Below are 25,617 nucleotides of genomic sequence, written 5' to 3' on the forward strand. Positions count from 1 at the left end.
TATTGTGCTTTGTCAGTTGTATCCTTAAGTTTTTCTGATTTGTCCTGTTCTTGTACAGCTTTGTAGTATTACATAAATATAATCATGATTTGTGTTAATTAGCCAAGCTTTATTTTGTTTGGTTCCATAAAATCCCCCAAGTACATGGCCATGTCACCCACAAATGAAGGCAGTTTTACTTCTTTTTAGTCTGTGTTCCTTTGAGTTCCTATCCCTGCACATTGCATGGGTGGGGGTCCCTAGTGAACACTCAGTAGGCATGGAGAGTGGTATAGGATGATCTCAAGGGAAACTGCTACCCTGGGAACTAAGCATGAGGTGTAGGTGTGTCTTAATCCTGCATGTCTGGTTGGGAAAGCTCCTGTCTGTGGCTTGTGAGTTTGTTTCCTGTTGGGCTTTATGGAGTGCTTTCTGCATTTCCTCCGTTGATCTTGAGGCTTTCCCTGCCCTCAGCTAACATGGTGAGTTACTAGATTTTCTAAACTGACTGGCACTGGTTCTGTAGCACTTTGTGTTGGTAGATTCCATTGTGAGTGTTTTCTTAAAGGTTTGTGTTACTATGTTCATAAAGTGTGTTGATTTATGGTACACTTTTCTTGAACTACTGTTCACAGTCTATACTTATTTTTTCTTCTCAGAACCACAAGCTTTATTAGCCGGAAGATGTCCTCATGAGCCCGGACTCCTGGAACTGGATGTTCCCGAATGGGCAGTCCTGGTCCTGATCCTAGTCCTTTGTTCCAGGTTTCGACTGGCCTTCTGAAGGACTTGGTGAGTCATGACCAACTGATCACACATGACTTTCTCCTGGTGCTTTTTCTGCTGCAGAAGTTTTGCTGGTTCTGCAGCTTCTTTTCCTGTTCAAACAACTTTCTGTGTAGTTTGGCGATCTCTGCCTTCATTTCTTCAATCTGCTCACAGTAAAGTGAACACTGGCCATCTTTGGGGACTGAAACCTTCCAGAAGAGTGTCAGCAATCTTGAGGCTTCTTCCGGGATCAGCCTGGCTGTGTTTATGCTGAAGAGAAACTTGCTCAGAGGCACAGAGAGTGGAATCTTTGGCCCCAGCTTTTGACCTGTGGGGCTCAGAACCTCTTGAGTGTGAATGTCCATCTCGGCAAAGTCCCTGGCCACGGCTGATCTGCTTGTGGGGGGCATCATAGTCCTCAGTCAGGCCCAGCATACGGTGGCCACTCTTGCTTGCCCACACATGGTGTTCAGCCACCAGGCAGGGCATGCAAGGAGGACTGATGATAGACACGCTACTGTCACAGGAGAGGGAGTCCGCGTCAGTTCCAGAGAGCAGAGGAGTCTCGGAAGCTGATTTCAGTGCCATTGCCTGGGTGGACTCAAATAGATCAAATGAGTTATCACTGAGTATGTTTATTGCCATCATGTTTGTTCAGCTGAAGGGACCACTCGGTGACAGGGCCTTGACAGCCAGAGTGAGGCCCCTTCCTGGGGCGTCTTTGCTCCCTGTGGTAGCTGCTCCTCAGGGCGCCGTTAGTCTGGATGCTTCTCTCTAGCTGCTCACGGAGGGCCCTCATCTCTGTCAGGAGGCCGTGCAGGTCGCTGAAAGAATCGGGCCCATTCCAGGCTTCTCTAGATGCCTCGCCTTGGGCCTCACTCTATAGCTTCCTGTGTTCCTCATCCAGCTTCTCATCCACCTTCAGCTCCACTTGGAGGGCTGGCGCAGCTTATCGTTCTGTGAGAGCAGCTGCTGCCTTGACTTCACTTCTTCCTGTACCTGCTCAGCTCCTGGCGGCTGCAGATCTCCCGGGTCAGCTGCCGATCGTGTCTCTCTGTAACCTCTCATTTTCCCCCTTCACTCTGGTGTGCTCTACCTGAAGGTGCTCGAGACCTGCAGCCTTCCTAGACCGGGACTCAAGTCATTTCCCATCTCCTTTCTGTTTATCTTTGGACCCTTTCTCGAGCATCATACGGAGGGCCTGGTTCTGCTTCCTCAGGAAATGTATCTCTGATGCCAGAGAGCTGTGCAGCTCTGAGCCATAAGCAGAAGCATTTGTGGAACATTGGTCAGTCTCAGACCCCTGCCGTTCCAGCTGTTTCCGGAGCTTCTCATTTGTTTTAATAGGTTCTTCCAAACGCTTTCTCAAAGTTCGAATTTCCTGTGTGTGTTCCATTAGTAAGTCTTGAAGAAAATGGCTCTCCATAGTCGGGAGCTTCCCAGTCTTGTTGTCTGCCCTCTGGTCTCGGGACAGGAAGGACTTACCACACATTTCACCATCTGACAGTGCGTGAGAGGCAGAAGGCCCAGGAGAGTCAGGCAGGAGGTGATGATGGGTTAAGTTGTCCTTCTCAGTTCATAACCTTTCTTGCAGTTTCCACTTTGGCCAACGCTCCATGGAGAACCCGCTTTTCCAGTTGCTCAGGCAGCTCAGCACACTGTGTTAGCTGTTCCCGGAAGCCCGCAGCCACTCAACTATCCACATCGCTGGCCTGAAGAAGCTCCTCGCATGCCTTGATCATGGTGCTCATGTGTTGATGGTAAATGACAGATGTCATGGCTATCCTTAATCTGCTGCCCCTGAAGGGGGAGCTCCCTGGCTTGGGACTGAACCAGTGAATCCTATCTTGACAGGAAGTGGTCTCGGAACTTGTTCTCCAGGTCATGGATTTCACTGAAAAGTTTCAAGTTAAAATCCTGCTCCTTCTGTAACTCCTTCTGTTCCACCAGCTGCTGAGTGAGGCTCTCTGGCATCCAGCTGTCAATCATCTCTGGGGTTAGCGGACAGGATTTTCATATGCTTCACATACCGTACTTGGTGCAAACTTGAAACTGTCATCTCTTCATCATCTGTTTGGCCCATAGGCTTATTCAAGCCATCTTGAGCCCCATCTGCCCCACAAAAATCTGTGATAATGGCCTCACTGCACTGAGAGGCTTCTGTAACTGGACAATGACGTTCTGGTAGCTATCCAGCTCGGTTTGCAAGGCATGGGTTTTCTGTTTTAAGGCTTCTGTGTCATTGGGGATATTGATGTTCTCAGACTGGTCAGTCCCAATCACACTGTCTTTAATGGAGAGTTGACTCTTAGAATTCAAGTAAGTGGCTACAGAGGTTGGGCCTAAGAAGTCTCCAGTGTTCTCTTTGCATGCTGGTAATAGGGCAAGGTCATCGGGTGGACACATTTCAGGACCCATCTCAAAGCTCGTGTATTGGTCACTTGTCCGCTTCTTTGTCTTTCCAAGCAGAGTGTGTGGTTTCAGGTCCTTCTTGCTCTCCTGGGTTGTCCTGGTAGACTGCTCTCACAGCCGCTGCAGGCCCATTCCTCAACGCAGGGCTGGATAGTGTATCCCTTCCATCACTGCCTCTGCCAGGATTAGCTTGTCATGGAGTTTCTTATTACGTGGTTCACACTCTTCCAGCTCCCTGCAGCTCTAGAACCTGGAGCTGAGCTACCACCTCTGGGGAAGCAGGAAGGTCATACACACTTTCCAGTAACTCAGAAGCTTTTAATTGGAGCATCAGGTCTGTCTTCTCAGCATCCTTGTTGATTGTACTAGGAAATGGAAGGGGAGTGGCTCATAGCTCTGCATCTCACACAAGGCCTCTGACTCAGGGCCAGTGCTGAAAGTGGCCTCTTCTGGTTTCTCTTGCCAAGATTCTCTCTTCCCTTAGATTTGAATTCATGGAGGTGTCCTCTATGGTGACAGTTTGCACTGGGGCATTCTTCAGCTCCACCTCGGCTCTGTCATCTGTCTTTGCTAGCCAGGTCCCCCATGTTGACTTGAGTTCATTGTGTGACTTGGAGAATGAGTTGTCTGGGAAGGAAAGGTCAAGTTCATCTCTCAGCTGAACAGCTACTTGCTGAAGTGCCTTCTTAGCTTTACTATCAAGGTGATCTCCAGAAAGTTTCTGCTCTCCTGAGTATATTCGTTCCAAAACCAAGGCACCCAGTGCTTTCAGAAGATCTGGTCTGGCTCCCAGCAACAGTGTGGCCTTCTTTTGGAACAAAGTGGCAAACAGGCCTAAGAGTTTGTCTTCCAGGCTCTGGTCTCCAAGGATACCAAGTGTGTTGGCCCCATCATGGTCTAAAATATTGGAATCCATATGCCTTAAATATTCATTTTTGCAGTCACTCTTGGCATAGTCCTCCATGATCTCTGTTTTGTTGACTCAAGTCTGTCATTTCCCTGGAAACCCATGGGAAAGAGAGATCAAAAATGGGTTTCTTTAGGTGCTGGTTGTCTGTGTGCAGGTCCTTCACAAACTATATGAGCTCACTGACCTTTTTCTTGAGTTCTACTTGAGAAAAATGCTCCACTTGAAACTGATTGTGCTCTTAAGGCAAACAGACATGATGTCCGATCACTATGAAGTAAAAACGATTCTTCTTCCTGCCTCCGAATTTCACTGAGCTGCTCCTACGGGGCCTTCTGCAGATTCCGATAGGCAGGCCCATCCTGCTCCAGCTGTTCAGTTCAGCCTGCAGGTGGCTGATACTATCTGAGCCCTGCAGAGTCTTCACCAGATGGGCATAGATGCTCTGTTCTGTCTTTAAGTCCCCCGTCAGCCCTTCATAGTCTGATTGTTGCTTTTCCCAAAGCAGCAGGTTCTTCTGACTTCCACGTTGTTAGACACCCGAGCACTTGCTCTGCAGTGAGGAGCTTTGTACTGCTTTTGCTCGGCAGACTCCTGCAATGCCTCTCCACCGCCTTCTCTCTCCCATTCACTTCGTTCCTTAGTTTTTCAGCTTCACTAAGGTGTGGGCCTGTTTGCTCCCCTCTTGGTGGGCTTCCTCTAGGTCCCTCTCTAGTCTCAGCTTCTCCTTCTTCAGGTCACTCAACTCCTGGGTGACCATTTTAACATTCCTCAGCAGTCTGCGGTTCTCAGCATGAGTGCAGCTCCGTCAACAAGGCTTCCTTTTCTGCCAGGGCAGCCTCATAGCCCTCAGACCCCTGGAATTTTGTGGCCTGTGTTATCAAGGGAGCCTCCCCAGGTTTGGTGAGAGCAGCAGTGAGCTCTTTCATATTGGAGTTAAGTTCTTCAACCTCTTTTTCCTTTGATTTTGATGCCATGGTTAGGCCCTGAATGGCTTTATCCCTCTTTATTTCTTTCTTCTCTGTAGCAATTTCTCTTTCCTTCTCTCTCAGGTCCTCCCGAAGTGCCTGGATCTTCTCTTCCAAGTGATGTCTCTCTTTCTGCTGTTCCCTTGCGCAGCCTCAGCGTTTCTCTCCTTTGCTTCCTCAGAGAGGCAGAAAGTCCCCGGAGTTCTCCAGATGACACATTCTCATCAGGAGATGCCATCTGAGATTTCTCCTCGTTAAGGCACTGAATTAAAGCTTCTCTGCTCTTCAAAGACAGCTTCAACTCCTCAGTCTGTCCTTGTCTTCCAGAGCCAGAGTCAACTCCAGGTCCCCCGTCTGCATCTTCTTCATCGCAGAGAACTTGCTTTCCCAGCTGAGGCAAAACACCTTCTCTGTTTCTGTCTTCTGCAAAGGCCTTCTCCAGTTCTGCCTGGGTGGCTTTCACATCTTCTAGAAGATGTATCTTTCCGTCAGGAGGTCTTCCACCTGCTGCACCTTCGGCGAGGCTCTCCACTGCTTTGGAGGCACTGATAAGCAACTGATCTCTCCCTGCTTCAGACTTTCCCTTCCACCTTGAGTCCAGTGTCCATCCTGTAGACGTGCTCAGTGTGGCCAGCACACTCCTGCTGCATCCTTTCCTGGGGAAGTAGATGCGGAGTTTCAGGTTGATCTCCTCCTTCAGCTCAGTGATCTGATTCTCAAAGTCCTTCATGTTCCAGGCCCTGATAGCACAGACCTTTTCTCCTGACACATTTGGGAGCACTCCATTAGAAATATGGAACACTTCACAAATTTATGTGCCATCCTTACACAGGGCCATGCTGATCTCCGTATGGTTCCAGTTTAGTATATGTGCTGCCGAAGCGAGAGCCCCTACACTTATTCTTAGACATTCGGTGGAATCAATCAAGGGAAGCAACTACGTTGAAAGTTTTTCAGGAAAGGCTTTTAAGCAGATGTTTTAAGACTAAAATATTTTATGTGTATTGGTATTTGCGCCTGTATTGTGCACATGCAGCACAGATGTGCCTGCTGCCTGCTGATGCTGGAACTAGACTTACAGGTGGCTGCGAGCCGCTATGTGGGTGCTAGGAACCAAATCCAGATCCTCTACAAAAGTAGTGAGTGCTTTTATTTGCTGAGCCATGTCTCCAGCCAGGGGTTGGTTTCCTTAATAAAGATATTTAGCACTCTTTTTGTGGATGAGTTTTGGTAGTATCTATACTGTTTCATCACAAATGTTTATTTTTAATTTATGTGCATCAGTGTTTTTCAGCAGGAAACGGGAAGTCACAGACATTTCTGAGCTGCCTGCCATGTGGGTGCTGGGAATTGAACCTGGGTCCTCTAGAAAAACAGCCACCTCTTCAGCCCCAAGATGTGACTTTTTTTCTTTTCTTTCTTTCTTTCTTTCTTTCTTTCTTTCTTTCTTTCTTTCTTTCTTTCTTTCTTTCTTTCTTTCTTCCTTCCTTCCTTCCTTCCTTCCTTCCTTCCTTCCTTCCTTCCTTCCTTTCTTCCTTTCTTTCCTTTCCTTTCCTTTCCTTTTTTTTTGAGATAGGGTTTCTCTGTAGTTCTGCAGTCTGTCTGGAACTAGCTCTTGTAGACCAGGCTGGCCTCGAACTCACAGAGATCCGCCTGCCTCTGCCTCCTGTGTGCTGGGATTAAAGGTTTGCACCATCACTCCCTGGCTATCACAAATGCTTAAATTATTGGAAAAAAATGGTTCAAAATAGTCATTAATTATCTTCTTAATGATTACAGAAGTTTCAGCCCTGTTGCTGTTCTTAAATTTTATTGATTTCTGCTCTTTAGTATGTCCTTCTTTCAACACTCGTTTCTTGACTTTCAAATTCAGATCATTGAATTGAGATTTTTTTTTTTTTTTGATTTTTTGAGACAGGGTTTCTCCGTAGCTTTTGGTTCCTGTTTCCTGTCCTGGAACTAGCTCTTGTAGACCAGGCTGGCCTCGAACTCACAGAGATCCACCTGCCTCTGCCTCCCAAGTGCTGGGATTAAAGGCGTGTGCCACCACCGCCCGGCTGAATTGAGATATTCTTTTCCTGTTTGAACAAGTCAGAAGGAAACCTAAAAGCTACTAGAATACCTAAATTAAAATTGAATTGTAATTTTAACCAATTTTCTTACATTTGTATTGCTTTTCAAAGTTACAGTTTTCTCTAATAGTTTTTCTGTTGTGAAATAAATAACGTGAGTTTAAAAACATTTTCAAAGGAACACAGAGAACTAGTCAGGGTAGGCTTTAACAGTCATCTCAAAATCCCAGTGGCTTAATGCAGCAAAGGTGTGCTCATGCGGTGCATCGACTGTGACTCCTCAGCCATCCTACCCATAACCAGGGCCCACACTGGCAGAGCCTCCATCATCCGGAACTGTATCACCTAGCATGTGGCAGGGAAGAGAACACTGAAGGATGCCCCCACATGGCCCATCTACCCGTGAGAACCTAGGAATTAATGTGCATATGTACGTGGTGTGTAATGTCTGCTGAAGTACTAAATAAAACGGGAAATTTTCATTGTGTATATTTCAGGAGCTTCAGTGTTGTACCTTATCAGTTACATATAACAAGTTTCGAAACCACTATCAAACAAGAATCACATCTTCAAAGAGTGTGCATTTATGTTTTGGAAGGATAGTTTTCTGAGCCAACCTGTGGGTACAGCAGTGACAGAGCCCCTGCATTTGGATGGGGCCTGTTTTTAGATGGTGCTTTCATGGATAGGCTGGGCCCCTTTCTTCCTTTCCACTTGTGGTTTTGGCCATGACTGATTTTAGGAATAGGGTATGTGGAACCCTGACAAGCTCAGGAGTGTTCTCCGCAGGTCCTTTCCATGCAGCAGCCTCACACAGACAGCTGTGGCACTGTCCGTGTCCTGCACCCCAGGCCCAGTGCGGACACCGGCTGCACCTGTCTCCTGCTGCAATCAGTGCAGAAACTTAGGATCAGAAATGAGATTCTGCAACACGATTGCTGGATTATAAAAGTACCTGAAGTTACTAACCCTTTTTACTCTCCAACTCTCACGAATGTACAGAGAATTTTCCAGAAGCAGTACAATATGTGGGGTATCTAGACAGATTAAATGCAGATGAGAATTTAGCTAATATTCAGCTAAATACTAAAACAATTGTGAAATTGTAAATTTGCTCAATTGTTTTTGGTTTGGGAAAATATAGTGATTTTTCATTTAAAAATATTATTTAGAACAAAAGTGTTAGGAAATCCTTAAACCAAACAGTAAGAACTACTTGTGTGGACACTGGGAAACTGCTGTACTGTGAGATTTCTCTAAGCAGATGCTGTGTTAGCTGTGCCCAACTCCGCATCAAGTGGACTGTCAGTCTAAGTACAGGCCTCCCCCTTCCTACTCAAAGAAACCGAGATGGGAAGCAGTTGGGCTTTCTCTACAGGGACATTTAGACTGTGCTAGAAAGGCTGTTAATGATGCTCACTTCTGTTTCCCTTCACAGAGGTTAGCACACCTTTTGTAAGTGGAGCAACACACAAGGAGCCAACGGTATAGCATGTTAGTGTAGCAGAGTCAGTATAGCATGTTAGTGTAGTATACTAAGTATAGCATGTTAGTATAGTATACTAAGTATAGCATGTTAGTGTAGTATTCTAAGTATAGCATGTTAGTGTAGTATAGTCAGTATAGCATGTTAGTATAGTATACTAAGTATAGCATGTTAGTGTAGTATTCTAAGTATAGCATGTTAGTGTAGTATTCTAAGTATAGCATGTTAGTGTAGCAGAGTCAGTACAGCATGTTAGTATAGCATGTTAGTGTAGTATACTAAGTATAGCATGTTAGTGTAGTATACTAAGTATAGCATGTTAGTGTAGTATACTAAGTATAGCATGTTAGTGTAGTATACTAAGTATAGCATGTTAGTGTAGTATACTAAGTATAGCATGTTAGTGTAGCAGAGTCAGTACAGCATGTTAGTATAGCATGTTAGTGTAGTATACTAAGTATAGCATGTTAGTGTAGTATACTAAGTATAGCATGTTAGTGTAGTATACTAAGAATAGCATGTTAGTGTAGCAAGTCTAGCATAGCTCTCAGGAGGCAGGGGTTGGTGAACCCTGGTCTACAGAGCGAGTTCTAGGACGTCCAGGGCTATGCGGTGCTATAGATAGAAAGCACAGAAGGGCCCCGCAGGTCTGCCAGCACTTCCCTGCTGTCTCAAAGACAAGATGCCTGGGAAAGGACTTCCATGTGTGCTCTCCAGGTTGCACTTGAGGCACACGAACAGATACAGGAAAGGACCTTATTCTGCACATCTCTGAACCCCTGTGGAGCCTTCTCAAGGGAAACTCTAGACAGGTAGAGTAGAAGGTGATTTCGCCTCATTCTGGGAGCCTACTGAAAGGAGAAAATATTGGAATTTTTGGATATTTGTAGTAGATTATGCAAGAAGGGACTACATATATAAAATTCTCTAAGAAATATTTCACCTGAGAAAGTTTTCTTTTCTATAGCCATACTCAGGAACCACTGTAAAATGACCCAGAACTTTACTTCTTGCGTGGTCCCTTTAATTGCTTTTCCACCTCCAGATGTGTGCCTTCCCTGGGTTTTCTCCCACACACTCTGTGTCAGACTCCTCATCCAGCCATTCCAGGCAGGTTTTAGAACCGAGCCTTCCTGAGCCCCTGGGGAACACTGGGTGCTCCAGACATTAGCCAGCGCTTTCTGGCTTTGCTAATTCCAGTCTGGATGGATGATGTAAGCAATAGAATCGCTAAAGATAGAGCATTCTCTTGCTTCTTTTACTCCAGAGATACACTTTTAAGGCTGGACTTTAAAGAAATTGCTAATTTTCATTCATTTTTGGAGGAACCACAGTCTATGTGTGGAGGTCAGAGGACGACCTGAATGGTCAATTTTCTCCTTGCATCACATGGGATTGTGGATTCAACTGAGGTCATTTTGGCAGCAGACACCTTCACTATCTGAACCAGCTCACCTGCCCTGAATTTTTATGATTTGTTTTTTAAAAATATTTATTTATTATGTATTCAATATTCTGAATGTGTATATACCTGCAGGCCAGAAGAGGGCAGCAGACCCCATTACAGATGGTTGTGAGCCACCATGTGGTTGCTGGGAATTGAACTCAGGACCTTTGGAAGAGCAGGCAATGCTCTTAACCTCTGAGCCATCTCTCCAGCCCCTGTGATTTATTTTTAATTGTGTTTGTGTACACTTGAATCGAGCTGCCCATAGAAACCAGAAGCATTGGATCCCTGGAACTGGAGTTACAGATAGCTATGAAACATCCAGTGTGGATGCTGAGAACCAAACAGGCTCCTCTATGGGAGTATTTGCTCTTTACCACTGAGCCAATTCCTGGCCCAGGATTTTATAAATGTGATCCCTCAGCATTTTCCTCCCTCTCTCCCATTTTAAAACAACATTGGCATGTTTAAATTTAAGCCAATGTGTCTCTTGTTCCAAGGAGAGCTTTGTGTGGTCTGTCCTTCCCTCCAGGCTTCCTTCCTTCTTCAGGCTACCCCCATTGGGCATGCAGTATCCATCAGGTGTCCGGACAGCTACATTTCTTTGTCCTTGTTTGCTAGATCTGGAATGGACCGTTTTCAGAGAGGGTCAAGTTAAACTGAAGTGAGGATGGGGGAACCTTGAGTGCTTGCTTCTTGGGTTTCTTTTATACCTATAGATAGTTTTAAAATACTGTATTTTTAACATAGTTTTTACATTTTTATATAAACTGTACACCTTAATAAGTTTATGGCACACAAAACTGATGGTGCTAGGTCAGAAGATCCACACTGAGTCAGCAGAGCCGGCCCGTAGATCTCTCCTGGGTCAGTCCAGTTGCCGACAGTCACTGGTGGGCCTCAAGCAGCCCCAGCAATTAGTTGAAGGCCCAGAGCAGAGTAGCCCTCCAAAGCCTACCCTGCTGAGTCCTAGACAGTCACAACAGAAGTGTCCACATCTTAGCCCAGAGAAATCTCACCTACCTAAAACAGCCCCTCGTGGGCCCAAAGAAGCCCCTTCTGTACCCAGACCATCTTTGCAAACCCCAACCGTTACTTCCCCTACCTGATTGCCCTTCACTTCTGGGGCGGCCTGGCCCCCCAGCCTCTTCTGAGGCCCCTTTGTCAACCGAGGCGGCAGTTCCTACTGAATGGTGCCAGCCCGTCAACCCCAGCCTTCAATCCTGGGCCATCCCTTCAGGCCCTTGAGGACACAGTGGACTCAAAACTCTGTCTATCTAACCACAGGTTTTGGACCTTATTGAGATTCAGGTATGGGTTCTATCTTGTGGAACAGGCCTTAAAGCCAATCAAAAAGTGGTTGGTTGCTTCTATAACATTTGTGCCACTATTACCAGGCAGGTTGTTGTTATAGCTCAGGGTTATAGCTGGATGAGACAATTACTTTTCCCTTCTGGTAGCACATATAGTATCTTCCAGCAACATAAAAACTAGCCAGTAGGGGGATAGCTTCCAGGTCAGTACCAGCTAGATTTCTCAAGTATGTGTTATCTCCAGCAATAGAGATTTGTTTACTTGTTTGTTTTTCCAAGACAGGGTTTCTCTGTAGCTTTGGAGCCTTTCCTGAAACTTGCTATGTAGACCAGGCTGGCCTCGAACTCACAGAGATCCACCTGCCTCTGCCTCCTGAGTGCTGGGATTAAAGGTGTGCGCCACCATTGTCCGGCTTAGCAATAGGGTTATACCATCAATTTCTAGAGGGCAACCAATACATTGGCAATAGGTTATGATGTTTGGGTGCAGGTGTATGAACATCATTGACAAACAATTCAAAAATAATAAGTGGCCCATCCCAGGTACTGGTGGTTTGATTTGGAAGGTGTATGGCATCTAATTGGGTATTGCCTATCACTCCCAGCATAACTCCATTTAAACTTGTACTTTCCAAGGGCCTTTTGTTTTTTAAGACAGCCTCTGTAGCCTTGACTGTCCTAGAACTCACTCTGTAAACTATCTTGGCCTCAAACTCAGTCACCCACCTGGCTAGCCTCCCAAGTACCAGAATGTAAGGTGTATGTGCACCACCACTGACTCAAAGGCCTTTAATATTGGCTATCCCTCAGCATAGTCTGTTCTCTACTATGGCTCCCAAGCCCTGCCCCACTTTATCATTCCTGTTCCATTTTTCTCTTCTCCAAAATATATCAAGAAGGGATGTTGTTTTGTTTTTTGTTTTTTGTTTTTTTGTTTTTGTTTTTTTTTGGTCATAGGCCTTTTCTGTAACTGATGAGATGATCATGTGGGTTTTGTCCTTCTATTTATGTGAAGGATTACATTTATTGATTAACTTAGATGGAACCACTCTTATATCTCTGGGAGGAAGCCAACTTTATCATAGTGATTAACATTTATGTCTTCTTAGATTCTGTTTGTAGGTATTTTGTTGAGAATCTTTGCACTTACATTCATAAGAAATATTGGTCCTTAATTTCCTTTAGTTGGTCTGTATAATGGAATAACCTGAGGAATATTGGTGTTTTAAGGGTTTTGTAAAATTCCAAACTGACTCTTTCTGGCCCAGGCTTTTTTTAGTTGAGAAACTTTTAATTGCTGCTTCTATCTTTTTAGATGTTATGGGTCTATTTCAGTTTTTAACTTTGATAGGTTGTACACATACAGAAATGCATTTCTAAAGCATGTCCTTATGATTCTGTGAATTTCCTCAGTGTCTGCTGTAATGCCATTCTCATCTCTAATATTAATTTTGATCTTTTGGTTAATTTGGCTAAAGGTTTGTCAATACTATTAATGTTTTGAAAGAACTAAATCATCTTTTCATTGTATTGTTGTTCTTTCTATTTCATTGATTTCACCTCTAAGTTTAATTCTTCCTGTCTACTCTTTTGGGTGTCTGTTCTTATTTTTTAAAGCTTTCAAGTGTATCATTAAGTTATTTATATGAGCTATCTGCAGCCCTAGCTGGTCTGGATGTTCTGTCTGTGTAGAACAGGCTACCTTGAACTCAAAAGATCCACTTGCCTGTGCCTCCTAGGAGCTGGTATTCATTCAACACACATGCCACTATGCCTCTATGTTGCGTAATATTACACCTTGTGTTTCACTTAAAATATTGTAGAAATTTATCGTTAATGTGTGAAGTTTCAACAAGAATAGAAATAGTGCTTTCACTAGAATTAATCTTACTATCTGAATAAGCTTTTTAATGTTGTTCTTGTAGAAGGGATGCAACCCAGGGTTGTGAACATACAAGGCAAATGTACTACCACTGTGCCCTTGATGTTTTAATGGCTGCATACAGCACATCTTAATGATATGCCTACCATGTGTTAGCTTAACCCACCTAATTGTTGACATCCCTCAGATTTGTTGTTAGGATTCTGCTGTTTTTCTTGCTGGTGTGTGTGTTTGAGATATATGTTGCTGTCTGGGGTTTTGAGGGGGTAGAGTGCTGGGGATCAAACCCAGGAGGAGTATTGTATATTCCAGACAATAAACTTTATCCAATCTCTTTCTCTTGAAAGGCCATTTCTGGAATCTTCTTCCTCTCTGACTGCTTTCCCACTTGTCCATGCATTTGACACTCAAGCTTCAGCTCCCGCCCTTTGCTCTTGTATTTTTGTTTTCAGGCACCTATGCCTCCAATCCTGCTCTTTCCTGTGTTCTCTCCCCAGCTGCCACATTTAAACAAGTGTATCCTGAGGAGAGATCCTGCTCTTTCATAGGCTCCCATTATTCTCAACCTAGCCATTTTTGAGCTTCAGAGAAATCTAGATGGAAAAATGTGAAAATGGCTACTCAGAATGACCCCTACACATAAGCTCTAAATTTCACTGTCAAAAGGACAAAGAGAGCTTGTCTGGAGCAGCTGATTACCCTAAGCCTGCTTCTTCTAATGTTCCGACTGAGGTAAATGCAAGTTGTTAAAAATCATACTTAATAGAGAAGTCAAACTTTTATGTAATATTTAAAGACAACTCAAAAACTGACCACGTTTGATCGTGATCTCTATTCATAATGTTAGGAGAGATCACTGTCTGTGCATCTGTTTGTCACTAGAAGAGCCACTTCACTCACAAGTCACAAGTCTGTGCAGATGGAGAAGCATGTGAGGTTTTACAGTAGAGAGACCACCGAGATAACATCAAGGTTTTTCTTCTTTTTTGCAGGGAAGGAAAACAAAGTGAAGCTGTTTCTTTTCCTATGTCTTCATCAGATCGTCTTGAATTAAAATGACAGCTCTTCCTTCAGAGAACTGCTCTCTCCAGCACCTGTCACACCAGTCGAAGCAGCCCATAGATGTTAGCTGTCTATTGTTCCTCATCATACTTGGGAAAACGTTATTGAATATCCTCATGCTAGGGCTGAAAAGGAAAGACACCCACTGGGGCTTTATGGAGTGCTTTTGCTTCTCACTAGCATTTGTTGATCTTCTGCTGTGGGTTAACCTTTCCATTCTGTTCTACTTCAGGGACTTTGTAGTTCTAGGTATTAGGTTTACACAGTATCATATTTGTCTGCTCACACAAATTATTTCCTTCACTTATGGCTTTTTGCATTATCCAGTTTGCTTACTAGCTTGTATAGATTACTGTTTGATTCTGTCTGGAGCCACCAAGCGCTCATCTAAGTGGCAAAAGTTATTTTATTTCTTGACAGTCATTTTCACTTGGATTTCAGTCTTTGCGTATGTTCTAGGAGATCCAGCCATCTCACAAAGCCTGCAGACACACAGCGCTTCTCTGCACCAATGCCCTTCCTATGTCAGCACACAGAGTTACTGGCTGTCATTGTCTATGCTGGTAGTTTTATGTGTGGCTTTTCTGATTTCATGGCCGGAAGTTGTTGCCATGGTACAAGCTATTAGGATAGCATCCTATATGAACAAGACCATCCTCTACTGTCCCTTCCCATCCCACTCTGGAGTGAGCGCTAGAGAAGCACTCTTGCCCAGGCTTATTGTGTGCTTTCTTGGTACCTGGTTTCCCTTTGTAGCACTTCAGGTCCTCACCCTCTCACTCAGAGTTCAAATCCCAGCATACATAGAAATGAACGTGCCCTGGCTGTACTTTGTCAACAGTTTTCTCATTGCTGCAGTTTCTTGGTTTAACTGCCAAAAGGTTTATTTAAGGGACAGCACATTACCTCTGGATCCTTTTGTCAACTGGAAATGCTGTTTTGTTCCAGTCCATAGACTTAAGCAAGTGGAGAGGCCCGTATCCATAATCATCTGTTCACAGGCTGCTGTGCTGGGAGGAACTCCAGAAGCACCACAGACAGACCTGGTGGCTCCGGACACAGAACTGAAGCTCGTGTCCCCCTAACTTAGAACTTCTCAGCACAGCCTCTCTGTAGTGGATATTAAATAGTGCTAAGGACACAACAAAGTTTCTATGCCTGTTCAGCAACACTGTGTGAGTATTTGATGTTAATCCAAAAGTAAAATAAACACATTAACGTGTGGCCAGCTTGATGTTTTACTCCAAGTTGAGATTTCACTGCCAACTTTAAGATCTGAACTTAAATATTTTATCAACTTTAGAGAAAAAAATAGACTTAAAATTATTTGGTATAAATAAACTTTAAGAGAAATATTAGCTCATTTTAAATATAGCTAAGGGGGGGCTGGAGAGATGGCTCAGAGGTTAAGAGCATTGCCTGCTCTTCCAAAGGTCCTGAGTTCAATTCCCAGCAACCACATGGTGGCTCACAACCATCTGTAATGGGGTCTGGTATAGACAGACAGAATATTGTATACAAAATAAATATTTAAAATAAATAAATAAAGCTAAGATATAGATATTCTTGGAAAGTTTCAGCTGTTCAGCTTATAGAACTGGGATCCATAGGGGCTGTTGCCATTAACATGCCAATTGCATGTTCATTTATATCAGATCATAATCATGTTAGCAACATAGACTATAAAAAGCCTCAGACTCTTATTTGGGGCTAGATGATTCTGTCTTTTAGGGTAACCCCACACATTGTATAAATGCCAATGACACCTTCCCCAGAAGTGGCAATCACATATTCCCAAACCTCCTGGGCACAACTCCTCATCACTTCCAATCTCCTAGGAAAACCTCTAAAGAGAAACAATGTAAGTCAGAATAAGCTGAACTCATATTATGAATTAAGCTACATAGATAACTTGGCTGCTCTTTAGAAACACCGTGTGTTTCAAGAACCAGCCCTAGCATTTCTAACATGAGTGGCTTAGAGGCTGGGGCTAGGCTCACTAGGAAGAGTGCTTACAGCACACACAAAGTTTATGTATGCTGCAGTGTAGTAGTGTGTGCCTGCAATACCTAGGGAGCTGTAAGCAGGAAGACAAGAAATTCAAGGTCATCCTTATAACCTTGAGGTCAGCCTGGGCCACCTGAGATCTTTTAGTCTCTCTCCCACCAAGCAAGATGTTTTAACAAGTTAAGATATCAAACATTCCAGACAACACCTTGTGATGCAAACCTAACCTGAGTCATTCTAAGAAAAAGGGCACAGGCTGGGTCGCGGTGGCACACGCCTTTAATCCAAGCACTCAGGAAGTAGAAGTGGGCAAATCTCTTGAATTCAAGGCCAGCCTGGTTTACAGAGCAAGTTCCAGGACAGGCTCCAAAGCTACACAGAGAAGCCTTGTTTCAAAAAACCAAAACTAACTAAATAAAAGCGCTGGCACAGTGAGGTGGTGAGATAAACTAGGAGACTATCGCTGGGATGTCACGTTTCATTTGTTAATGCAGAGGGAATGCCAGCTGCCAATAACCTGAGCTCTTATCCCAATTTATGGCTCCTATTTTCATATAAAACCTCAGTGAATGGCTGACCTGATTTAAGTCATATGCTCATCTGTGACGCGTGGCACTGGGAACTGAACCCAGGGCAGCAGACATGCTCCTGTGATGGTACACTGAGCTCAGATGTCAGGAGCTGGCCTTGTAGTTTGTGGTGCACGCTTTCCTCGCCATGTTTGTCTCTGCCTTCCAATGGCCATGACATGAGAATAAACCATACTTAGCTATATTGAACTTAATGTATACTTTTAGTAGATTATATGCTAGGAAATGTATAACCAGTTCAGCCCTCCATTAAGGTCTTTACTTAGATTTTCCCATATCTCAAAAGCTTAAAGAAGTAAAAATACAATAACCAATCAGGTTTTTATTTGTAAAGAACTGAAGTTACAACTGGTCTACAATATATTATTGTAATATAAACAACATAAATAAAAGATCCTGCAGGCCCACCACTAATCTTCCACCCAGACCCACTCAAAGCCATGTTACAATACTCTATGTGAAAGTGTGCAGGTAACAAAGGTGCAATCCAAGCAAGTTTAAGCAGCAGAGTATAAGGTGCTTCCATTAGCAGTTAACATCGCCAGCAAACATCTGATGCTCCGTTTTACTCACTGAATAGACATACAAACAGGAAGTCTAAAATTCATACACATGCGACTTAATATGAAAGTGCTTTCTCTTTTCTTAAAAAAATACATCAAATGAACAGTTTTTACATAGATAATGGTGTGCTCTTATAATGCAAAATTAACTTCATTTTCAGGTTATACATCGTAAAACTGTAGCTATGAACACCAGTCTAGGAAGTCTATGTAAGGTACTACAACTATGTCATTTTCTGTGAGGACTCTAATACAACATCCCATGTAAGACACATCCATATAACCTTAATATTTGCTTTCTCTAAGATTAAAACACATTTTCTTTCCCCGTTGGTGGTGCTTTTTTCCTTGATGAATCATCTTTTGAGATTTTATTATGAAACTTTGATTATAGAACAATGGGAAGAATCAAAAGTTAAGATTATTTTTTTTAAATGTGCTTAAAAGGTTAAAAAGTAGTTCATCACAGCAACTTGCCCCTGTGGAACAAATCTGAAGAAGTAAAGAGAACATTCTACCTGAATCAAGAGGCTGGAGTCCTTTCCTACTGTCAGCATCCGCTCCTGTGCACACTGTCTGCAACACACAACCTGCATTCCTAGCACAATCCTGCACTTTCCAAGAACGTCTCAATTTTGGAAAAAAAAACAAAAACAATAAGACCCATCTTTTGAATGAGGTGATTAGCAGTCCATCAATGTGAGAAATCACACACAAAATTACAATTTCTGTATTCTTGGCTGAAGTATGAAGTTCCAAGAATACATCTACAAAATCAGTGTTAATGCTACAGAGATCTAAATAGCATGGGATATTTTACAATTTAGGTATACTTTAAAGAATTTAAAACACTTTAAGAGTAACCAGCATCACAGAACAATTTAAAGGCCAGATTACTGAGCTATTTAGATTAGTATACCTTAAGAAAAAGAAAATCTGTTCGAATGCATCCATTATATATAGTCATCTAACACTTTACTTGGACATTTTCCCACCTTAAAAAGCTACAGCTATGATACATAAAAGTTTTTAAAATATATTTTTATATCTTTATAAAGAATGTTAGTATCATCAACTGATATTAGTATTTAAAGAAAAAATTACAACCTGATTCACAGAATCCCAGAGTTACAAGAGAATTTACCCAATTATAACTGATTGTGACTCCATCTTTACTCCCCAAACACTTGCCAGCGCAGCAGGACCTGCGTTATTACCAGTCCTGTGTGTCATGATGCAGTGCATCCCTCCTCTGACTGACAGCAGCGCACACCACAGTCAACACTGGAGAAACAGCAGCAGCCTGTTCTGGCCTCCTCTCAGCTGTTTCTGTTTTGGAAAACTGCTCTTATCAATACTGGATCTAAAGATGTCTAAGATTCCACATCAGCTTCTCATCTGCCACACGCCATGCCCAGGACTAGTCTGACACTGCCTGTCACAGCCCTCACAGCTGTCACGGCAGGTGTGCTCACTGTTGTCAACAGATGTGCAGCCTGAGGGGTGATGTGACTGGACCCCTCGGTTGTTCCCAGGCAACGGCATTAACTGGGAGTAAGTACATATATGCTTATGCAGCAGTGAGGTTGTCTGGGAAGACTGGGTTTGTTATTTTCTTTTTAGTCATATATGCTGCACACAGCGAAGTGTCCAATAGTGACAAATGGATGAAGAAGTGCGTTCAGTCACCTGTGGTCATCCCAACTATGGAGCTCAGGACTAGTTTTAGAGCTGGGGGAGGATATTTATTCAGTAATTACTTAAGCCAAAAGTCAGCAGTGCAGGAATCACACTGCACATCCAGATGAGATTACAAACCAAGCTAACTTGCCATCGGGAGCAATCCCAAGTTCACAGCCACAGTGTTTCATCTCCACTCAGCAGGGCAATGCAGCTAGTGGATTTATGTTACTCACTACTAAAGAAAAATAGCAATTTTGCTCATTTTTTAGTACTACCAAAACATTTAACACAGGTACTAAGTACATGAACTTTAAACACTGTACATATTTAGTTTACTTGAGGCAAGACTACAAAAGTCCCTTCCTTCTACAGTGGGCTCATGTTTGTTTCAATGATGTGATCTCCTCGCCTTTTCACCAGTGTCAGAGAAACGTCCACAAAGCACAGTTGACACTGCCGTACTCCATCAAGCCAACAGGGACTATGACATCTAAGATGACGGCTGATGTTGACTTAGACAGTATAAAAGGACTCAATCCATCCCTCTTACAGTTCATAAGTTATGCCATGCTAGCATGTTTTAAACTTATACTGATTGTTTCAAAATTAAAATTCATTCATTACATACCTTCTTTAAAATTTTTCTTTCTACAGATTCATACCCAATACCAGGAATATCACGGAGAGCAGTAGGTGTACACTTGAAAAGCAACAGAAAGACCTCTGCCTAAATATAAGGTGTTAGAATCTCATTTTGTACCTAACATTTTACTTTAATTGCATTTTTAAATAAAACACAATGTCCACAAGCTACCAAAAGGGAAAAAAAAATAAAATCACCATGGAAATAATTTCCCGTAACTATGGCACTTGCCAGAGAGTGTGTACACACATGGGACTCTGTCTTAGGGAAGCTGGGACCACTTCACGACAGAGGGCAGGACCTCCTAATATTGTACTCTGGAACATGATGGTAGTAATTGTTTTTCAATTGGTACCTTGTAACTTTCAAAAAGAAAAAGAAAATTTTCTCTTAGTATAATTTCAAAGTAGCTTGAACTCTAGAACTAATACGCACAACTTATAAGGTCTTAATATTTTAGGTAACTTTTTAAAAAAATTAATGTCATTTTCAACATTTTAAATTGAAGAAACAGCTTTTATTTCAACTATAAACTATAGGGTAATGCATTTTATAATCTTCTAACACAAAAGAAATATCTTCCCAGAGAATTTAAGATATATGGTTCAATAGGTTAAAATTAAATATTAGTAACATATTTACTATTTCTAACACTTATTTTTACTCATCTAAACTGAAAACTAATCTTTGAGATGAAACAAAATATTCTAAATGGACTGATATCAATACTGGTGGCTGTGAGTTAAACAGCTCATGTCATGAACACAGGCAGGCTTGTGCTTACTGGGACCCAGTCAGGGAAAAGAGCCAGTCACTGATCCTCAGACTGAGACACAAACTGCCTTACAGTGCCCTGCAAGACTGTGTCAACTGTGATATCCAATGTGGAAACTCCTCTAATTTCTGTCTACTCACAACAACTTCTAAGCTCTGACAGATACACTCCCTCTCCCCCTCTTACCAGTTATCCTTAGAAATCCAGGACTACTCACTTGGGTACCAGTGGTACCAGTAACATCAGCCCACCTCAGAGCAGGGTCAGGTGATAAGAGAAAGAACTCATTTGATTAAAGGCAAATCTTGACATTTAAAACCACCAGGGCTAGGTTTGGCATGGTGGCACAGACCTGCACTCCAACACTTGAAAGAAGGCCAGAGGATCACAATTCCAGGTTAGTAAAGGCAATCAAGCAGAAAGCACAGGATGTAAGCTCAGAGGTGGAGTGTGAAGCCCTGACCGCAGACCCTAGTACCAGCAAACAGAACAACTAACACTGTAAAACCTTCACATTGCTACAATGGGAGTCCAACTACCCAGCACCATGGGTCTTTCTAAGCTGCTAATGACCACCATCATGTTAAATGTCTTCATTTAGCTAGCCTTGTCATGTTCCTGTCAGCTCCCAACCACACACACACACACACACACACGAAAAAAAAAAGATGGGTCCAAGGTCCAACCAGTCACACAGTTAGATGTACGGTGCACAAGAAACATACCTAGGAAATGATTTGCATAGATGGACAAACCTTTCATTGAAATACAACTGGTATGGTTATAAAGGTCTAGCCCATTACAAAATCCTGAAGATTTCCAAGCAGGATACTACCCAGCCCCAAGCCAAGAACTAATAAGAAAGCTCTATGCAGCTTATTTGGGGTAGGATTGGGGGCAGAAGAGGCTTAGTGAAGGAAATGAGGTGAAGCCATTCCATGCCACTAACAATACCAGTTGGCAGCAAGTGTTGCCGGCATCACAAAGGATGAAAGTCTTAAAACCGCAACATACAGCCTCTCAGGCTGAAAGCATGTCTGAAATGCGTTAACAGTATTACCAGTCAGAGTTCACACAATGACAACAGCTGCAAGATCAGCTTCATTCACATTCATCAGTAATAATTTATTCTTTCTAAAATCACGTATACACATGAAATCAAAGCCTAAAATCACATGACTCTATCTCTTCCCTACCACTCTGGTTCAGGATCGTACTGAGTCCCTTAAAGCATGGCTCTGAGTTCTGAGGCACACAACTAAACAAACTTGTAAGAAACTGTGTCCTGTGAAAGACATCAATCCAAGACTCGTATTGTAAACAGATCTGTGACTAACAATTTTGCACTTATTATATGAAGATTGACTATGTAAAAAATTATTCAAAAGCATGGTCCAATACAAACAACAAAAAGAGGAAAGCAGCAGGATTCCTAAAACACACACACACAAAAACCACTTCTATTTATTTAGGTAACCCAAAAAGTGCAGAAATGTGTTCAATGCTGCAATAATGGAACTAACACAAGTGGGAAGTCCCATTTGCCTCTTAGCCGCTCTCTAGCTCATTCACTGCCATCTCTCTTCTCTTTTCTGCATCTCTCCTCCCAGGTGAAGCTTTAACCCGCATGTCACAATTAGAAAGAACTCCACAGCAAATGGAAGTGAATGTAACCATCGCAGTTCCATGCCCTCAAAGCTGTCACGGACGAAGACAGCATTCCTATGCTGTGCTGATTTATAATGAAGCTGTGTAGCTGTGCCCTGCACATTTCTACACAAAGCTTGTAAGTACTGTCATATAAAGTAACTTTTACAAGCCAGCTGTTTATTTCCCTAAGAACATAGAACTTAAAACAAATAAAATGTGAAAGGTATGTCCCATAGTGGAAAAGGGGTTTAAAGTAAGGAAATGAAAACTCGAGTAGCAAAAGTAGGATGAACCCATATTCCTCTCTGCTTGTCAGGAAAATTCTTAAAGCACTTAGTAATACAACAGGGAATGAAAATGGCATTCTTCCTATCTATGTCATACTGAACAGTCTAATGTTCAGGAGAGAGAGGGACATACATATTATTAAAGCTTTCAAATTAGGATGATTAAATTAAAGAAATACCTGCAGCAATGGGAGAACTACCAAATGACAGCAAACAAGCCATTTCTTAATAAAACAACCCACTTGTAGGGGGAAAAAGTGTATTTTCTTGTTGAATTTAAGTGCAGACAACAGAAGATCTGGACTACATCTAAGATTAAGGACAAGAAGGCATTCTCCAGCAGAAACTCTTCTTGTACGCTGCTTAGGGATACTTAAAGGCAGTGCTAGGCCCAGGGGCTTCTCATAAGCACACAGTGGGCTGATTCTAGTAGAACTGTAGAGTTAATACCTTAAAGGCTATATATATAAGCATTTGCAGGAGGGAAGCATTATTGCTGGAGGTCTATACTGGACAATCAACTCTGTATTAACTGTAGATTACTACAATCCAGTTTTAATTCCAGAGGAAATCTACCTTTGTGCCTCCTTCATATAGTAGCAATCTGAGTGCTGCTTAGTCTATGTTTAGGAGGATGAGGGGAAAATCTATGACAACTCCCATGACGACTCATTACTACTAATAAATGAGATGGACTAGAGAGTACCTACCTTTCTAGAAACGTTAATAACAAAATGTGATGCAAAGAAATATGTAACGGAGACTATACTACTGTAGGTTTGAAACACGAGCCTCCCGCTACTCTCACACTCTGAGTCTACACAGGACTGCCGGTGAATACTCTTCAACTACATTAACAACCCCACAAAGCACACATTCGAACAAGAGGCATCTAAAGATTAAAAAAATTACCCACTATATTTTTGTATAAAAATAACCAACATTTCTAATGTACACAAAGACAAAAGATAAATATCTGTGATACCTCTGTGACATCTGTTAGCCTTCTACTGGCTCAGCAGAGTCTCTGAAAAGAGCAGTGAAAACGAGTAAGCTAGACTCTGCTGTCTCTTACGTCTGTGGCCAAGGGCTTGTTAGCCGCTCCTTTAACTGTTGAGATTTCTCATCTGATGCCCAGCACTTAAGGCTCTCAGAGCACCCACAGAAATTTCTGTCTTAATGTCCTAACTCTACAGAAAATAACTACTGAGTGAACACTTGATTAAGAGAAGTCACTTTCAATGCTTTATGGGAAGAATTCAAGCAGGGTCGCTCCGAGAGAGCACACGGACGGGTCACACCCCACTGCCAACTCTCCCAGGCATGACTGCATCTTCCACCCTCACCAGTACAGGGCAACAGTCAGGAAAAGGTGACCAGTGTCGTACACCCTATCAGTCACATGTTCTGTAAATTACACTAATCTTGTAGACCAGTTTTACGGATTTTCTTCCCTTTTCTAGTATACACTTAAACTGTAAAAAAAAAAAACTTCAGCAGAACATTAATGCCATCTGAATAATACTTCACTATACATGTACTCCTTATCAGACCTTATCTTTATGTTCCCTGCACGTGAAAAAGACCAACACGCAGCACTCCTTGCTCACCAGCTTCTGAACCCTGGCACTACTGGCATCTCTAACAGGTCACTCTTGGTAATAGTCCTGTGCACTGCCACTGCCACCTCCTCGGTTCCTGTAACAGCCACGGGCTGTGGTAACCACAATGTGTCTAGAGACTGCTAAATGCCCCCTGGAGGACAAAAAGAGACCTCTCCACTGAGAACTATTGCTCTTAATGTACAAAACCAAGAGGAAAACTGTCAGTCATGCCGATCTGGGTGAAGTCTAGAATATAGACTTTTGTGACCTCCATAAATACTGCTTATGCAAGAACACAATCCTGTTTTAAAGACAAAGCATTTGTCAGGAAGATAGGTTTTTTAAACATACTGATACTTCATTGCATTCGATTCTGTCAATGGGCTCCTAAATTACCTTATATCTCTATGATAACCTTTGGAAAACTAACAGGGTAGAAAAATGTTTAAGAAAACAGAATCAAAGAAGGGGGGGTGTGAATCAATAATTATTTTTAAAAGGCTTCTTTTATACTAATGATAAACATTACCTTTAAAAAATTATCTAGTATAACATGTTTCTTTGAAAAATATGGGCCTCTGTAACAAGTCTTTCAGTGTTGTATGTAACTGGTAAAATTAACTTTACCAACGTTGGCTAATTATGAAAATGTATGATGAGTTAGGGTATCTGAAGAGAAGTGTTGGCACTGCAAGTGGCGGTCCCAAAGTGCTTGGCCTTCCATCATCAGTCTGATATTCTCAGCCAAATGAGGCTTTACCATTACCATTAAGAGTGATAAAACCGATATTACATCAACGTCTTGGGTTTCTGTTAAGAGTCCTTCAGAGAGTTGATGCGTGCACAAATCTTCAGGGCTGGGCCCAGCTTGATGTTCATTGCACTCATGAGATGGTCTTCTTTTAGCAAGAGCAGGGCCTGTCCATCAATCTCTTGTGCCCTGAACTCATCTGCAACATCCTGGCAGCCTGGAATTCCAGGAGAAGAAGGTTAGAGTTACACACAATTAGACGGAGCTCCTAACAGTGACAATTGTTCTGTCCCTGGGTCTGAGAGTTTGCAACAGAAGCTAATAAACCATTGTCTTGGTAAGCCTGGGCTTCATCCTTGAAGAAGTCAAAACCAAGGAAAGTTTACTTGGAAATCTTGCTTTTAAAAACAGTGCAGAAATAATAACAATAGGTAAGAGCAATCAGTCAATACATTGCATTTCCCATGCAAAAAATGACTTCATTCTGAGGCTTTACACCTCATGGGCTCATCTTACCAAAACATAACTTCACATATAGGCAGAGAGGAATAAAATGTCGTACCATAAATAATAATCTGGAAATATTTTCTCAAGTGTCAGATTAAACTTCCATAACCACCCAAACCTTCTTTGAATTCACATAACTCCAAGTGTGTCTAAAATATTTGCATTGCTCCCTCAGAAGAGAACAAACCCCCCAGTATTACATATTACAGGACTGCTGACATACACCATACTGTTCAACTCGTAATGTCAACTTCAAAGCTT

General features: G+C 42.5%; 2 protein-coding genes, 1 non-coding gene and 1 pseudogene across 8 annotated transcripts in view; 1 reads left to right on the top strand and 3 right to left on the bottom strand.

Moving 5' to 3' along the window:
• Window positions 1–637: 637 nt before the first annotated feature.
• Gpr160 (G protein-coupled receptor 160) lies at window positions 638–15,486 on the top strand. Its single transcript, XM_057757123.1, has 2 exons — window positions 638–771; window positions 14,227–15,486. The coding sequence occupies exon 2, from the start codon at window positions 14,290–14,292 to the stop codon at window positions 15,379–15,381; it is 1,092 nt and encodes a 363-aa protein (XP_057613106.1). The 5' UTR covers window positions 638–771; window positions 14,227–14,289; the 3' UTR covers window positions 15,382–15,486.
• Window positions 670–5,403, bottom strand: LOC130865948 (CDK5 regulatory subunit-associated protein 2-like; annotated as a pseudogene).
• LOC130866136 (U6 spliceosomal RNA) lies at window positions 5,822–5,925 on the bottom strand. The gene has a single exon (XR_009056311.1). It is a non-coding gene; the product is annotated as a U6 spliceosomal RNA (small nuclear RNA).
• Window positions 15,487–17,201: 1,715 nt separating the features above from the next.
• Phc3 (polyhomeotic homolog 3) overlaps window positions 17,202–25,617 on the bottom strand; it is a 74,114-nt gene continuing 65,698 nt past the window's right edge. For all 6 annotated transcript variants that reach the window (XM_057756855.1, XM_057756853.1, XM_057756852.1 and 3 more), the window contains one exon: window positions 17,202–25,066. In XM_057756855.1, the coding sequence (XP_057612838.1) occupies window positions 24,912–25,066 (155 nt within the window). In that variant the 3' untranslated portion in view covers window positions 17,202–24,911. The remainder of the gene's footprint in view (window positions 25,067–25,617) is intronic.

This window comes from Chionomys nivalis, chromosome 24 (assembly GCF_950005125.1).
Source record: "Chionomys nivalis chromosome 24, mChiNiv1.1, whole genome shotgun sequence".
Classification (NCBI taxonomy): Eukaryota; Metazoa; Chordata; class Mammalia; order Rodentia; family Cricetidae; genus Chionomys; species Chionomys nivalis.